This window comes from Podarcis melisellensis (assembly GCF_964234715.1).
Source record: "Podarcis melisellensis genome assembly, chromosome: 4".
Lineage (NCBI taxonomy): Eukaryota > Metazoa > Chordata > Lepidosauria > Squamata > Lacertidae > Podarcis > Podarcis melisellensis.
The window spans coordinates 42,290,057-42,306,962 of record NC_138531.1 but is presented as its reverse complement, the minus strand read 5'-3'; the positions used below and the strand labels follow the sequence as shown (position 1 = coordinate 42,306,962).

General features: G+C 41.9%; 1 protein-coding gene across 1 annotated transcript; it reads right to left on the bottom strand.

Annotated features, from left to right (window-relative positions):
- Positions 1-5,296: 5,296 nt before the first annotated feature.
- On the bottom strand, positions 5,297-16,802 carry EIF2S3 (eukaryotic translation initiation factor 2 subunit gamma). Its single transcript, XM_081909022.1, has 12 exons — positions 16,592-16,802; positions 14,779-14,842; positions 13,616-13,743; positions 13,381-13,502; positions 12,062-12,156; positions 11,626-11,784; positions 9,619-9,753; positions 7,963-8,057; positions 7,208-7,352; positions 6,334-6,503; positions 6,025-6,197; positions 5,297-5,702 (listed from the first exon to the last, which is right to left on the bottom strand). Exons 1-12 carry the CDS (start codon positions 16,658-16,660, stop codon positions 5,639-5,641), a joined length of 1,419 nt encoding a protein of 472 aa, XP_081765148.1. The 5' UTR covers positions 16,661-16,802; the 3' UTR covers positions 5,297-5,638.
- Between the last annotated feature and the right edge of the window lie 104 nt (positions 16,803-16,906).

Below are 16,906 nucleotides of genomic sequence, written 5' to 3'. Positions count from 1 at the left end.
AGCGGCGGGGCGGGCGGGAGCGGAGGGGAGGGAGGGGCCGAGCTCGGAGCTGAGTGGAAGCGGCCAAGCTCCCCGGGCCGGGCCGCCGTCAGCACGTCACGTCACTGCCCGAGAGAGACCCAGGGAAATGCGGAAGGGAGAAGCCGGCGCTGCTGCCGCCTGAGCCGCCTGCTCTTCAGGCCAGGAGCCGGGCCGGGCCGAGCGGGCGGGCGGAGGAGAAGGAACCGGGCCAGGGACGGGAAGATGAAGTGCAAGGGCGGCGGGTCTCTGCCAGCCCCTCCCGCTGCAGCTGCCGCTCCTGCCGCCGCCGCCGCCTCCTCCGTTCCAGCTCGGCGGTAAAATTCCGCTCCGGGCTCAGACTTGCTCAACTCGGCGCCGGGGAGCGGAGGGTGGTTTAGGCCTGGAAAATCCCCAACTTTTCGGGGTGGCTTCCCCGCAGGCACTGCCGGGGGCACCCCCGCCTCCCGGATTTCTCTTTTACCCCCCTCGATCGCCGAAGTTTATTCTGCTCACCGCATTGTTAAAAAGGAAGCGTTTATTGCATGCCGACATTTTTGGATTAAAATCTTTACTTATTCAGGCCCCGTTTCCCCCCCCCCTCCCCACCTCGAGAACAATACATGTTTTTTGGGATGAAAGATTGAACAGGGAAATGCAGGAATCTTCTCAAGAATCGGTTTGTTAAAGGTCATAATCTTCCAAAAAAACCCCCAACAAACTCAAAAAACCGTGGTGCCGTTTTTCTTTAAAGATGTTGATTTTAAAAATTCAAATAAATACGAGTTTAGCCAGCCAGTATAATTCATGTGATAATTGGGCATTTCAGGTATCGCCATAGCTTGCGTTCTGTTGTATCAGTTGGAAAAATTAGGTTATAAATTTTAATTTTTCCACTTGCAGTTTTAAGTTGTGAATCACCTCTACATTTTTAAAGTGTTATGATTATTTAATATTTAAAAGAAGATATGTTACACAAGCTTTCCAATGTGTGTATCTTTTCCGACACAAGAAAGGATGATAATGATATGGAGGGTTGCTGGTCTGTCACAATTAGGGCCAGCTCCCCAGCCATAGTGTACCACATGGTAAACACAGTGATGCCATATGTGCTTCTTAGAAACAACATTTTCTGTCGTAGTTTTAATTCTTCCCTTTAAACGCTGTCATTCTACTTGTGCAACACACATCTTCTTGTAGAACAGAACTTCCTCTCCCCTGCACCCCATACTCTTAAAGTCTGCTTCAAGGGTTGGGGGTGTCTCTGGAACAGATTTTGGGGGTATAAGGAGAGGTGGTTCCACTGTGCAGGTGGACCTCTGCATGCAGTGCTGTATATACAATACTTTGTTTTGAGAAATACTGATGTCTAACGGCAGACTTTGTCCATTTCCTTTACTTGTAGACAATTTAAAAATACTTATTCTGCCCTTTTTATGGGATTTGGCGGTATTAGCGAAGTTGGTGCTGCTGATACTATAGTACGCAAGGGAGAAAAGCGCTAAGAGGAAGGCATGCTTGGCAAATCCACACTGTGATCAACTCCCGCCCGGAAACCAATGTCCCCACTGGAAAGACGTGTAGATCCAGAACAGGCCTCCACAGTCACTTACGGACTCATTGTTAAAACCGTGTTTATGGAAGACAATCTTACTCAGCTACGAGTGATCACCAAATGAGATTTCTGCAGATATTCAGTCTGTACTCATTTCCATCAGACACATTAATTTCCACAGAGAAGTCTTTTAGCATACCATTCCTCAGTCTTAACTAGCAATGTATTCCACAACTGTTATGGGCTTTTCTGTACTAAAGTGGAATCCTAGCCCCCAATTAGGTCACATAGTAACCTCCCAACTAGAGCATTTTCCCACATGCCAGCTGAGAGTGAGCTCTGCTGCTGGGGTAGGTTAAGATGCAGAAATTATGCTAGTGTAAAAGTAAAAAACAGGGCATGTCAAGGGCAGAATAAGGGAGGAACAGATACACTGCCCCCTGAAACCTCCCATCTGCTGGTCCTACCCATGGAATTTTGCCTATTTCACACCACCAAAAACACAGATGTAACAAATTTCACTCCACAGGAGTAAATGGTAGGATAGAAGGTGAAGGTTTACATACTGTCCTGTTTATCCCAACCCAAAACATTTAGGATGTAGCTTCAGGAGATACGCCAGCATTTCTGCCCTATCAGGATTGCTCTTGTTTGAATATACTATTTTGTAAATTGGATTTTTCACTGTACTTAGTGACAAGTACTTTTCTATCTAAAGTTGCCCTGTGCAGGAGGGGGCAAACAGGTACACTTGTCAGGGCTAAGCTAGCAGGGTGGGGTGGGGTGAGGTGCTAGGGGCCTGCCAGACTAGTGCTGTTATGCCAAGAATGCCTAATAATAATTATTTATTTATTTATACCCCGCCCATCTGGGTGGCTTCCAACAGAATATTAAAATACAATAGTCTATTAAACATTAAAAGCTTCCCTAAACAGGGCTGCCTTCAGATGTCTTCTAAAAGTCTGGTAGTTGTTTTTCTCTTTGACATCTGGTGGGAGGGTGTTCCACAGGGCGGGTGCCACTACCAAGAAGGCCCTCTGTCTGCTTCTCTATAACTTGGCTTCTCGCAGCAAGGGAACTGCCAGAAGGCCCTCAGCACTGGACCTCAGTGGCTCATCATCCGCATACTGATGAACACCCAGCCCAAACTCCCTGATGATCTCTCCCAGCAGCTGCATGTAGATGTTGAAAAGCATGGGGGAGAGGACAGAACCCTGAGGCACCCCACAAGTGAGAGCCCAGGGGTCTGAACACTCATCCCCCCCACCACCTTCTGGACATGGCCCAGGAGGAAGGAGCAGAACCACTGTATAACAGTGCCCCCAGCTCCCAGCCCCTCTAGACGGTCCAGAAGGATGTTGTGGTCGATGGTGTCAAACACTGCTGAGAGATCCAGCAGAACTAGGAAACAGCTTTCACCTTTGTCCCTAGAGATCATCGACCAGTGTAACCAAGGCAGTTTCAGTCCCATGATGAGGCCTGAATCCCGACAGGCCTCCCAGTCAACCAGGGAATCTAGCGTTGGGCTTCAGTCAAGCTCTGCACAGGCCTTGTCTAAAGTACCATTTCAAATACCACATAATTAATGAAACTACCTCTCAATCTTTAAAGATTAGGTGGATTTGTGGAGAAAAAGTCTATCAGTGCTATTGATGAGATTCCCGAGCTGGAGAGCAACAAGATGGGGAGGTTTCAGAGCTTTTAGTCCAATGTGGTACATCAACCTATTTTATATTCCACAATAACCAGCTTAGCTAATAGTGTGCATAATATAAAAAGTTGTTCATGCACTTTTTTGTTCTCTCTGGTTTTGTTAAGAGCAGGAATGGCCAAGACCTTGATTTTCCAAGGTACTTTATGCTCCAGGCACTGCTCCCAGGACCATAAACATATTTAGCTGCAGAAACAATTCCTTTTAGTAGTAGTCAAACTCTCAATCGTGCAACTTTTTGCCAGTCTTAAAACAGTTGCCCTGGTTCCTGGTTTGTTTCCCTAACCCTAACCTTTAAATCTATGTTGCCTGAGTCAAGGTGCGTTACTATAATTGGTTTAAAATTTCGTAGGATTGCCAGGAGCTAGATGGAACTGTCTTACCCTGGGACCATGGGCTTTGTGCTGTGGGCTGCCAGTTGCAATACACAGTTTAAAAGTTGGAAGGGTAGCATCCTTACCACTATCAGAGGAGCATGGAGTGGGCTTTGCCCAGGAAGCAAGGCTGAGAGCTTAAATTTCATTTCATGCTAGATCTATAGGCTATAGGGCAGGCATCTCCCAACTCGGCCCTCCAGATGTTTTGGGACTACAACTCCCATTATCCCTGACCTCTGGTCCTGTTAGCTAGGGATGATGGGAATTGTAGTCCCAAAAACATGGAGGGCCGAGTTTGGGGATGCCTGCTATAGGGTATAAAATACTATTTGCTGTTGCAGTGTTGGATCTTCTGGAGAATACAAGAATCAAGCGCTTAAGAGTGTCTTCCACACGAGAATGCAGTTTGAGTTCTTTATAGATTTTCCTCCTGCGGGAAGAGACTAGCACATGTAGTTTAGGATAAGGATCAGGGAAAGGCATTTCAAATTCCTGTGCACAGGAGAGTTTGGAGGCACAAAATCCTTAAGATTGTGGATGTGGACAATGGAAAGCAACAGCAAACACCTACAATCCTAGATGATTTTGTGCCTCCAAATAGCATTAGAATAACTTTCCATTCTTTGTCCTATCCACTTTGGAACACTGCAGACAACAGGAATAAAATCAACATGCAATGGCATAGTTAATTTATTCTTAACGGTTTTCCCCGCAACAACTTAGGATCAAACTGTTGAGGTATATGAATTTTGTACCAATAAGTGGGTTCAAATTCTATCCACAACACAATTTCCTAAGTGAACCCTGATATTCAGTGGCGTAGCGTGGGTTGTCAGCACTCGGGGCAAGTAATTTGACCCCTAACCCGTGGATTTGCGCCCCGTAACCCCCAGATGTTGCGCCCGGTGCGGCCGGCCCCCCTGCACCCCCCACGCTACGCCACTGCTGATATTCACATGCTCTTCCAACTTAGGTGATCCATTGTAGATGGAAACCTATTCACATGACAATTCTAAACATGGATTTCTAAATACCATGTATTTTAATATTAATACAGACATACCTTACGTTGCGTTCTGCTCGTTTCAGCTTACGAACGTGGCAAACCTGGAAGTGTTTACTTCAGGGTTCGCTGGCTGCACACACGCAGAAGTGCTCGATTGCACAGCGCACATGCGCAGAAGAGGCACTCTAGTTGCGGATTTTTCGGGATGCGAATGGCACCCCAAAATGGATTAAGTTCACAACTAGAGGTACCACTGTATTGTTTCAAGGGCATATGGATCACATATACAGTCACTTATCTAAGAAACCCAGTACTGCAGTTAAGTTTCTTCTTTTTAGAGAATCTACTTTGACCATTATTAAAAGCAAATATTTTAAAGTGTGAACTGTCTCGCATTCCATGTGAACAATATTTTATGTCCTTGTGGTTTTAGAAACATCTACAAAGTAAGTAAAATCAGTGATTCTTAGTGATCTCAACTATAAATAGAAAAAATACAGTGACTTGCAGAAAGAAAATATTTGCTAGAAGCCTGAAAGCTAAACAATAGGGCAAGAAAGGGGACTGATCTTCCAAGGAGTGTTTATTATTATTTTTTCCACTGGTTCAACAATCTTTTCAGCTTTTTGCTACTCAAAGACTTGTAAGAATTAAATGAAAAAATAAGCAATATTTTTTATTTCAAAACAGATTGTGGGGTATTGTGTTACATTGTTTAAAGTTAGGTAAGCCAGCCCCAAAGAGAGTCTCAGACAAACTGACATAAATTAAACATGAGTCAAGTTTAGTTTTGCTGTAAGTGAGGATAATTAAATCCGTCTTTGCCAATTTCTTTTACACATTTATTGCAGATACCAACTAGAATTTCAGTTAAGAGGCTTGATTTTCAGTATAATGTGGACATTGTACAACAGCTTCCACTCTGAAAATGCACTCTCAGGTGTATGGAAACACTTCAGCTTTTACAAAGTGAAGCAATGCATTTCAGCTTTTCAGTCGTCATCTATTGTGGGCTTGATTGTCACTCCTCTTCTAATCTGTCCCCAGCCAATTAAACTGCAAAACAGAGAAAAAGTTGACAATTACTGGAAGTTGCATTTAAAAAGCTGTAAGGATATGTTTTTAAAAAGTTATTCTGGACAAAGTGTGTCATAAAACGGTATGATGGCTTGTAGTTTATGAACAAAGCAATTAATGAAGACACACTTTTGTCAATAGCTGATTCTTTCATGCATGTTGCCAGTAGTGGAGAGGCTCAATCCTGCCTTACATTTTGAAACCTTTTCTCCGGTTCTCATATATTAGTACTACTAATGGGCAATAACCCACTCATCTAGGAATATCATTTTGACATGTTTTTTATTTCAAACCAACTTACCGCCAATGCTTCTCAACTCTTCGACTAAGGGCAATTTTTTCTCCTACTTCGGTGCACACAGGATTTGTTAGGACTATTTTGCCCAGATCAGCTTTCACTGCACTGACTCGTCCTCCAGTAGACAGTGATCCTATGTTTACCATTAGAACTTCATTTTTGGATAGTTTTTGCACCTGAAATAAGTGGTAAAGGAAAATCAGATACAACTCTTTTATCATTTAAGGTATATACGCACCCTTTTCCAGTACTGAAAGATAAGAATTTCAATTCTTCCCAGTATTTTTACATGGAAAGTGCCTAATAACCAACCTTTGCTGCTTTCTTGTCTCCTTCGGTGCGGACACCTAACAGTCGCCTCAGCAAGAAGTAGGAAATTTCAAGTTCTGTGAATATTTCAGGTAGAGCTCCAACTGCACCGAGAACTTGCCCCACCATTCGATCAGCTCGGCACAGAGTTGGATCAATCTTGGTGCCAACACCTAACAACAAAACACTTAAGTTACATCAAAAGCTATGTGACCAATAGATTCTCTCAAAATCTGCCATGCTGGCTAAACGACATATATACTTAAATTCCTTTTCAGAATTGGATATTTTATTCAATATCAAATGTGTCATAACATCTAAATTTCAGATGAGGGACTCCCAAGTTGTCTCTTCAAGCGCACTTTCTCCAGAGAGAAAGTGAGAGTGCTACATGCAGTGTAGCATGTACAGTGTAGCATGTACAGTGTAGCATTGACAGTGAAACACCAACACTGAAGAAAAATCAGCCTCTTCAAATCACTTAAAGGGCAGAACAACTAAAGTGCTATAGTGATAGTTTTCTCCCCTCTCAGCCAAGAGGCAAAGCTATTAGTGAACGGGCAAAAAACAAAGTACACTTCTTGCCCACAATTCTACATTCTGTAAAGCATCTACATGCATATTCTACAAGTTAACTGCAGTATTCAAATATTAGCTATGCAACTAAATATACGCGCTATGAATGTACATAGCTACCACCACCCAGCACATTCCTACACAATATGTGTTAGAGAAGTTCTTGGAATAATCCTGTTAAGAAATCTCTCTTAATTAAGATGTTGGAACAGTTATGTTCATTTATAGATGCACTCTTAATTTAAGTTACACTTCCCACGGCTCTTAAATAGGTGTGGCATAAATATCAAATATAACTTACCAATAAGCCCTCCAGGCACAGCATACTGCAGATCATTGTGTTCTGCAAAGAGTGATACAATTTTGGAAAAAATGGGCTTGCACATAAGTTTTCCTTCACTGTCCTTCGATACAATGCCAGGTCTTACCTCAAGCTCCTGGCCTACCTATAAACAGAATAAAAGACAGAATATTAAAAGAAAATAAAGGTGCTCTATGCCAGTAAGATGCTAGTTACCTAGTTTAGAAATAATAATTTTAAAAACCTGAAGGGTTACTCATAGTTGTATCAAGTTACAGACTTTATATCTGTAGTATCATAAAATTAACCTTGCTTCTATATAACAATTTTGTTTTTTGAGAGAGAAATGTTTATATGGGCAAAACCAAGAAGAGAATTAGGGTTTTCAAAACAGGGATGTGAAGACACGAGGCTTGGTTGAAAGAAACTAGTTTCAGTATCCCAAGAAAGATTTTGGTCTTTTCATCAAGCCCTTCTATGGCTCATGACAAACTCCATCTGAAACAAAATGGAGCACCATGAATAGTTTGAGATTTAATATTAAAACCTCTTGTTCCAAGGATTTATTTTTTTAAAAATTACATGTCACATCTAAGCCTTGGGGCTCATATAAAAAAACCTTTTCGGATCCTGGTTATAAGTGCTATCAGGATACAATTTTAAACAATGTTTATTTCTTCCTCGGCATAAATGCAAGTTCTGTGGTTTGCCATGCAGCATCTGGGGAAGCAGCAGTGAAATAAGTATGGCATTACCTTTAATACACCTTTTAGAATACTACCGCCTGCTACACCTCCTTTCAGGTCATCAACTTCACATCCAGGCTTGTTGACATCAAAAGATCTAATAACTGAAGAGACACATCTAATCAGATACATTCAGTAAATGCTTGCATCAATCTTTTACACCCAACAATTTTTTCTTGCTCACCAAAGTATATATGTAATGCTGTTCCCATGTGACTGTGGCAAGCATACAAAACTTAAGGTGCAATTTTTACAAGTCACCGGACAGACTTAACACACAATAAATTATTTCAAGGGCCCTTTAATGCCTACCTATTGTTACAATGTACTGTTCAGATGAAAGTATAATGGAAATCTCATGGAGTGCTTCAAGCAAAGCAAAAAAAACCTGCTATTAAACCTAGAACTTTCAATCTTTAAACTGATTAGTTGAAGTTGTATCATTTGAAAGACTAGACAGATAAAACTGAAGAAGAGTTTGGATTTGATATCCCGCTTTATCACTACCCGAAGGAGTCTCAAAGAGGCTAACATTCACCTTTCCCTTCCTCCCCCACAACAAACACTCTGTGAGGTGAGTGGGGCTGAGAGACTTCAGAGAAGTGTGACTAGCCCAAGATCACCCAGCAGCTGCATGTGGAGGAGCGGAGACGCGAACCCGGTTCCCCAGATTACAGGTTGGAGTAAGCTGTGAGCAAGGCATCTCAAGTCAGATAAAAGGTTACTTTAAGCTTCCAAGCATGCCTGTTTTTCTTCTCTCTTCTGAGAAATGAAACCAAACTAAGTAGGGACATGCCCAGAACTCCAGAAGGGATAAGGTACAGAGCAGGGAGATGGGTCTAGATTTGAATCACAGTGAATTATTCTCCTAGAGCACTCCAATCACAGTGATCTGGGGAAGGGATTTGTCACATGTATCTCTGCCTTCCTCAATACAAGTCAATAGAGAGATCTCCACTGTATCTCCACAAATCCAAGAAGGGCAGCAGTCCCCTACCCCTTGACATAGCAGGGTCCTTGCTGCGGGTGACATTTACCCCACCCCAGTATTTCCTGGAGAGCCATACTTTTTTCCATAACCAGCCACAGCCCCCTTAAGATTCCTATTGTGTCCACCCTATACAGCTATCATTTTGAAATGTGGCAGGCTTCATCACCTCTCACAGGGCAAAGATGCCTGCAAACTGCATACAATTTTGGTGGAAAATGTAAAAGTTTGAATCACAGTGAATTATTCTCCTAGAGCACTCCAATTCAGCTTGTAACCTCCATCTTGGAATGGAGCCTACAAGCTGACTTTATGGCTGCAAAATTCCGCCTATGTTCCTCCTTCATCCCCCTCCATTCCTTCTGTGTGTAACATCTTGCCTGATGAAGAGTTCGAGGGAATTAAAAAAACACACCTCTTTTGTGACATTTTAATAGGCCCCCCAAAAGCCTGTGGGTTTTGGAAGGTTTTTTAAACATCCATCATGAACTAGCGTGGTTACTTTTGGTTTTTTTTACGTATTATTTATTCTTCAGTTTTTAAGTCTGAGCACTTGCACTACATATGCTTTACAACAGCATTCTAAATCTTATTTAATTCTAAATATTGTTTATCCAATGTTGTGAGCAAGGGGGTGAAAGTCTACATATATGTGGACAGGTCTGAAGCAGACATACCAATAAGCCTTGGTTCTGATGTGAAGTCTCTTAATGGCACTGGAATTTTCTTTACTATGTATTCGCAAACAACTTCAATGTTGTATTTCAGCTGTGCCGAGATTGGAATAATTGGAGCTCCTTCTGCAACAGTACCTATTTTCACAGATAATAATGTATTAAAAGCACCAGTTATTATGTGACTTCTTCAAAAGTTAGCTACATCACAAGTAAGCTTTCTGCCTATTTTCTTTACAGTCTACAAAACAACACAGAACTGTTGGGCGAATACACTTGCACCAAAAACTAAAGCTTGCTCTTCAATATGCATATGATTTAGCTATATATTCAGTAGTGATATTCATCAGCAAACAGTCCACACAGTTTTGAGTTTGTAGAAGCAGAAGAGTCAATCTAAATTTTAAAATTTTTTTTAAAAAACCCTGGCTCATAGTAAAATCATCACAATCTGCAATGGTTTGAACCCTTGGAAACCAGATGTTTCAGAATGAATGTCCAAGATCCAAACAAACTAGTGTCCAAAGAAACTTTGGTCTTTCCTTCCTTTTCTGAACAAGAGCTTCTCACACCATATGGCAAATTACTTTTTAAATGAAACAGATTTTTAAAAGCAATTTGCAGCATGAGATCTGCTACTCAAAAAAATGTATTAATTCCACTAGGAGAGATGGAAAGCAGATTGTTAAGACTATCTAGAAAGTGAGGATTTAATTTTAAAATGTGAGACTTTAGTAAAGAAAAGAAAAGGGGTAATCATAATCCTACCCATTAGGTGCAACAATATTATCAAATCTATTGTGCTTTAGTCAAGGTTTGGCATTTGAATCTGGAAATACAATTGTTTTGGAAATCATGTTTGGATGCGGGTACAGAAAGAAAGGATATAATGCTTAGTACTTCTATTTGTTTACAAATCCTGGTTAAAATCAGTGTCGCTTATTTTTGAGTGCACATGGCGAGAATTGGGGATTGGGATGATTTTGCAAAAGAACACCACCGACTAAGAATCATTATTCTATTTTGAATTTAATTCGCCTCCCTTCTAATTCAGTCCATCTTGAAACATCATTCATTCCCGGCTTGCGAGCCCTGTCAGGGGCCCCTTACCTTTTTATTTGGGATTATTCTCACAGATTACCATAATCTGAGGACTTTTAAGAGACACATATTTCATGTTCAAGATTACTGAATTTTCTTTTTGGGTGAGACTATTTGAAGCAATTTTTCAAAGACAGAATAATAAATACATCCAAGTGTTTCACCCAACAGACTATTTTGAAATATTTGAAACTAGGAAAGGAACCATGGGAACCTGTGTGACTGAGGCAGGTAAAAAAACCCAATGACACAAGAGCCTGTGGTTGTAAAATGTGCCTTCCACTCGAACATGGAAGAAGCCAAAAGGGACTAATTTCGACATTTTCACCAACACCAGCTCCCGATGTACATACAGTAGTGCCAAAGTCAAACTGCCATTCTGAATCCCTGGTGTAGTGACTGTATACTGGCACAATGCCAATTGTCACCCAAGCCACTTAGAAGTGCAAGAGAGAAAGCTCTCTAAAATTCAAGCACTTTGCACTTAAGCCTTTCTTGTACTGCACAAACATACTAGATGGACCCTTTACTGCAGTGTTTCCCAACCTTGGGCTTCCAGCTGCTTTTGGACTACAATTCCCATCATCCTTGACCACTGGTCTTGCTAGCTAAGGATGATGGGAGTTGTAGTCCAAAAACAGCTGGAGGCCCAAGGTTGGGAAACGCCGCTTTACTGTACCCATTACTTAGCATTCAAGAGGGGAGTCCTTGCATCCCATCTGCTCAAGGCCTGAGCCAAGGTTTATTCTTGCTTATTTTCTAAAACCTTTTGCAGAATTTTACTAATATATAGATTAATACACAAAGTGATGTTTTAAAACACGGTTAACTGCTAAACTCAGAATTTATGGTAAGTGTTTGCTTGTAATAAACTAATTGGCAGTGACTGGTTTTGTTCTAGAAACCTACCTTGTACAAAAGCTAGAATTTGCTCATACTGCTCCTTGGCTTGGCTTTCTTTTACCAAATCAATCTTATTTTGTAGAATCAGAATGTGTTTCAGTTTCATGATTTCTATAGCAGCTAAGTGTTCAGAGGTCTGCGGCTGAGGACATGACTCATTGCCAGCTGGAAAGACAAAGGAACAAATAATTATGTATTGTTTTAGAGTATGGCCACTTTCCTTAATGAAAGATCACAATGATATGTCATCCTATTATTTCTGTGGGTCACAGTTCCTAGACAGGAACAATCTAAACATCCAGCACTGAAAACATACAGAATTCAATGCATCTTAAATATGATTACAGAACTGTATTCATCAACAGTGAAAATACTAAACAGCTATTAAAAAGCAGAAGTACTGCATCAATACCATGTCAAATTTCTCCACTCCAATAGTTACCTATTAACAGCAGAGCTGCGTCCATGACAGCTGCTCCGTTTAACATAGTAGCCATCAAGATATCATGGCCAGGACAATCCACGAAAGAGACATGCCTATTGTGCAAGGAAGAGCAAAATAAGCAGCATTATTCTGAAGCAAAATAATAATTAGTCTAATTAAAATAATGGAAGGTTTACAAATATGCAATAACCACACATTAAAGCAAATATGCAGAAGATGAATAGTTTCAATAATATCTGCTTCTTGAAGCAACTGAAGAATTAAAAGTGACAACTTTTGCACTGTATAGATTTAAAAGCAGATACATTCCTCTTAGTTCTTAAAATGTACTCAAAACGAAGTCACACTATGTTTAATGGTGCTTACTCCCTAATAAATGTGCTTAGTTTGGAGCCTTAATCATCTGAGATATAGAGAGGTGCAGTTACTGGTTTGCTGGGCTTCCTCCTTCCATATATTGTGCAACTAATTTGCCCTACTTCCTCTCCCCCCCAAAACATGCTAAGGCAAAGAATCACACAACTGTAATAGGAGAAAGCCCAAACAGCCAACAGCTTCTTTCTTCTAAAAAAGAGCTACTTTGCCATAGGCCAGGCATGGCCAAACTGGGCCCTCCAGCTGTTTTGGGACCACAATTCCCATCATCTCTGACCACTGGTCCTGTTAGGGATGATGGGAGTTGTAGTCCCAAAACAGCTGGTGGGCCAAGTCTGGCCATACCTGCCATAGGCAAATCTGATAACAGTTCCCGCCTTCCAAAGAACACAGGAATGACAAGGAGCAAGAAAGCACCTCAAGCCTCTTCTAGCTTCCTTATATTCTAGAGACAATCCTCAGAGTTTCAAAGTTCTTGCCATATAAGCAGTTGAACATGTAGCACTGCTCTTAGGACAGCTCATTAGTCCTCTTCTGCTGTCAAGACCAATACAGTGGTACCTCTAGATACGAACGGGATCTGTTCTGGAGCCCCGTTCGCATCTAGAAGCAAACGTAACTAGCGACGGCACGTCTGTGCATCGCTTTTCACTGCTTCTGCGCATGATGTCATTTTGAGTGTCTGCGCAAGGGGCGAAACCTGGAAGTAACGCACTCCGTTACTTCCGGGTTGCCGCGGAGCGCAACTTGAACACACTTAACCCGAAGCGCATTCAACCCAAGGTATGACTGTATTGGTTGCAGACTTAATCAATACAGGTAAATAAATAAGAAAATCAGGTATTTTAAGTTTGAATTCCATATAAGCACATACCCACAGCAAAAACCACAACAAACTATGGGCCAATGCTAAATCATTTATGTTGAGCTTTTCATGTTACCTGACTAGTTTAAAATTCCCTTTGGTCCCAGAAATATCTGTTGGGAATTCGTCAGGTGTACTGCTCCCACAGGATCGGTAACATTCTGGTCGAGAACAACTTGGATCATCAAGTTTGTAAATCTGCAGAGAAAAAGTGAAAATGAAGGTTTAATTTACCATTGCTCAGCTGACTGCACTGAAGAATAGTGAGAGCGTGGCTTCAAACCAAAACAGGCAATTTTGTAGTGACGTACCTTAGCATTGGCATAGCCCAGCTTGATAGTGATATTTCTCTCCAGTTCATTTTTGAATCTGACAGTATGAACTCCAGAAATAGCTTTTACTACTGTTGACTTTCCATGAGCTACATGGCCAATTGTACCTGGATTTTAAAAACAAATGTTTGTCAATTTCACAAAAATCCTCTACAGAGTAAAAATTCATCACTTTCTGCATATACCTTAGAAGTGCTAGTTTCTCCAGTTATCCCTATGTATCCAAACTAATAGATTCCTCCATTTGTGAGGTCAGTAAATTCATTTGTTTATAATAGATCACAGGTCTAAAACAACCCCAAGACACATTTTTCCAACTCCAGGCTATATTATCTGTATACCAAACTTCATATTAAGTGAAGAGACAATACAGTGGTACCTCGGGTTACAGACGCTTCAGGTTACAGACACTTCAGGTTACAGACTCTGCTAACCCAGAAATAGTACCTCGGGTTAAGAACTTTGCTTCAGGATGAGTACAGAAATTGCAAGGCGGCAGCAGGAGGCCCCATTAGCTAAAGTGGTACCTCAGGTTAAGAACATTTTCAGGTTAAGAACGGACCTCCAGAATGAATTAAGTTCTTAACCTGAGATACCACTGTAACTAATTTGATTTCAGAAAATCTTCTATGAAGAAACGCGATAGCTTCAGTTCAAAGTAAGAACCACTATAGAACATGTATGATGGGAAATGAAGGCTACTACTGGAAGTGCGGTATTACATAGAGAATGAATTCTTTTTGCCTAATGCTGAACTTTAAGGCAAAAGAAAGCTATTTAGGTTTCTCAAATTAAGACTGATAAACTAGCAAACAAAGAAAAATGGGATAAAATAAAGCCATAGAGCAGATATGTTCCAGGATTAGACAATTTAGTAATTAGGATGGGACAAAGCAAGGTCAGTATTTTGATTTGCAGCCAAATAAGGAAACAATAATTTTGTCACATGCATTTAACTCCTATTAAACTCAATGGGTGTTAAGTACACCTAAATCTGTGCTGGATCGAGACTTTAATCTGGAAGACCTCAACTCTCTTAGCATTTTTTAAGGGTACCTCAGTTCACACAGAGACTCACGGTTTCAAGAGGCTATGCTATTAATATATTTCAACCTCTTCCAGTTAAATTTGTTTTAACTTACCTATATTAATTGTAGCTTGCCTACTGATGACTTCTGGTGACAGAGGTGTCAACTTAGTTACATCCTGCAAGAAAGAAATATTCTATTACTTCAAAAGACTTTGTTAACAAATACAGTTGCTAAAAAACCTGCAATTGTTTATATTAATTTTCTTTCAGAATACAGAGTGAAGAAACAGTAAAGTGTTTGCAATGGTGAACATAAAGGAATTCAAAATGAAGATTAACAAGATAGTTCAGCACTAGATAACTATTTGATTGAGTTTATATTTATTTCTTGTCTATGAAGATCTAAGGGCATGTTAAGCTATTATGAATGAAATAAACAATTTTGCAGAAAACATTGTTCCAACATCTCATTTTAATCAACAGCCAAGCTTGTGATATAAATGGATTTGGAATGCCTCCTGGGGAAAAAATCTGGATTTTTAAACCTGATTTTTAAAAATGCTGTTGGCAATATTTTAAAATGTGACATAAGTTTGGTTGTACAATGCTAAATCATTCATACTTAACTTACAATATTTGTCAAATGTTCATGTTATAAATTCTCTCATTAATTATACAGCCTGTCTACAGCACAAAGTGTTTTGCATGCTTTATTATTACTGTCTTCACGTGAAGGTATTTACGCCTATTTCATAGGTTAAAATCTCAGGCTGAGAAATGGGTCAGTTGCCCTAGGCTACTTGTTAACACAGCTAACCCCTGTGCTGCTGGAGAGGGTTAGGATGAAGTAAAGGTGACACTCTGGGGACTCTGATGTGGAAGGCTCTTGTCACTACACCCAGCTGGAACTATACTACTGGCAGTGTTCCCATCTGCTGCTGCCTGTGAAGCAGCCAGAAACAAGGTGTTTTGGGATGGAACAGTAGTGGCTTTGGAGCCACTACATCGAAAACTCCACTGGTGGGGGTTAGATTTTTCTGTAAATTATTGAGCTCTGTAATTCCCAACTACACTTGAAGGTAAGAGAGATACTGCGCTGACAAACTCACAGTGTAGTCAAGCAGCACAATCCATTGCCAGGTCAAGATCCAACCCATTTGCAATCAAACTTAAGACACGTTGCATTACACAAGATACCAAAAGATATTAAAGCATGCCACTGAGCAAAAGCAACATCCTCTGCTTTTTGCACGTTTTGACTATTGCCATCTTGCTACTCTCCACAGAAGCAGGTAGGCAGCAAATAGCAGGAATATGACTTCATACCCAAATGAACCCACATATAAGTAAGGGACAAGTCTCCATTAACATACCCCTCCGATGATTTCTATCTACCCTGCTTTTAGTTATGCTGTGGCAAGAGAGGTGAGAGGAGGAGGAGAGGGAACGCAATTGCATGACACCCCAAACTGTGGATGCATCAGAAAACTCTCATTTAGCTGTGGCAGGCTTCTAAACGCTGAATTTCAACTACACCCAGGCACTGTGCTTGGGACTGGCACTCAAATGACGAAGCGAAGCTGTCCCTCCAGAGGAGGAATGAAGCGTGCGGACGTGCAACAGATCCCCCAAAGCAGGATCCCCGGATCCCACCGCCCTTCCCGCCGAAGCTTTTGGCGTCCACCTTCTCCAAACGGCTCCCTCTCCCAGCCCAACCACGAGGAGCGCCTGTCCCCGCTTGGACGGAAGGGGAGGCGGCAGTAGGAGCCCCGACGAGAGTCGGCAAAGCCCACCAGCTCCCTTTCCACTCGCTGCCCCTGGGCTTCGCACGGGCTCCAGGGCAACGGCCAGCCCGCCGCCGCCTCGTGGGACGCTGCGCCCCGCGAGCCCACGAGCCCCCCCGCCCTTCGAGACCCGCTTCTCACCAAGGTACTCAGGTCCTGCCGGGAGAGGTGCGGCTGCCCCAGAGTCACTCCCGCCTCGTCCCCCGCCATCTTGCCTGAAAGGAAGTTAGGAGGCCGGTGAACCTGCCTGACCCCTCGCCGCGGAACACAGCGGTTCTCTTGCCGTCGCCCCCCGGCCCAGGCGATGCCGACAAACGCAAAGGGAAACAAATTCGCCCCGCCGCCTCTTTCTAGCCCGCAGACTGGCTTCAAGGGGCTCCGCGATTGGCTCAGGCATGGAAAAGGGCAGCCTTGGAAGGACCCCGGGCCTGGCTGATGCAACCGGCACTTGTGAGG

Coding starts and splice junctions, on each gene's coding strand:
- EIF2S3 (XM_081909022.1), bottom strand. CDS start 16,660: ATGGCGGGGGACGAGGCGGGAGTGACTCTGGGGCAGCCGCACCTCTCC. Junction 13,503..13,615: donor TGGGCTATGCCAATGCTAAG/GTACGTCACTAC, acceptor TTTTCTCTGCAG/ATTTACAAACTTGATGATCC. Junction 7,353..7,962: donor TTCTAAAAGGTGTATTAAAG/GTAATGCCATAC, acceptor TTCTGTTTATAG/GTAGGCCAGGAGCTTGAGGT.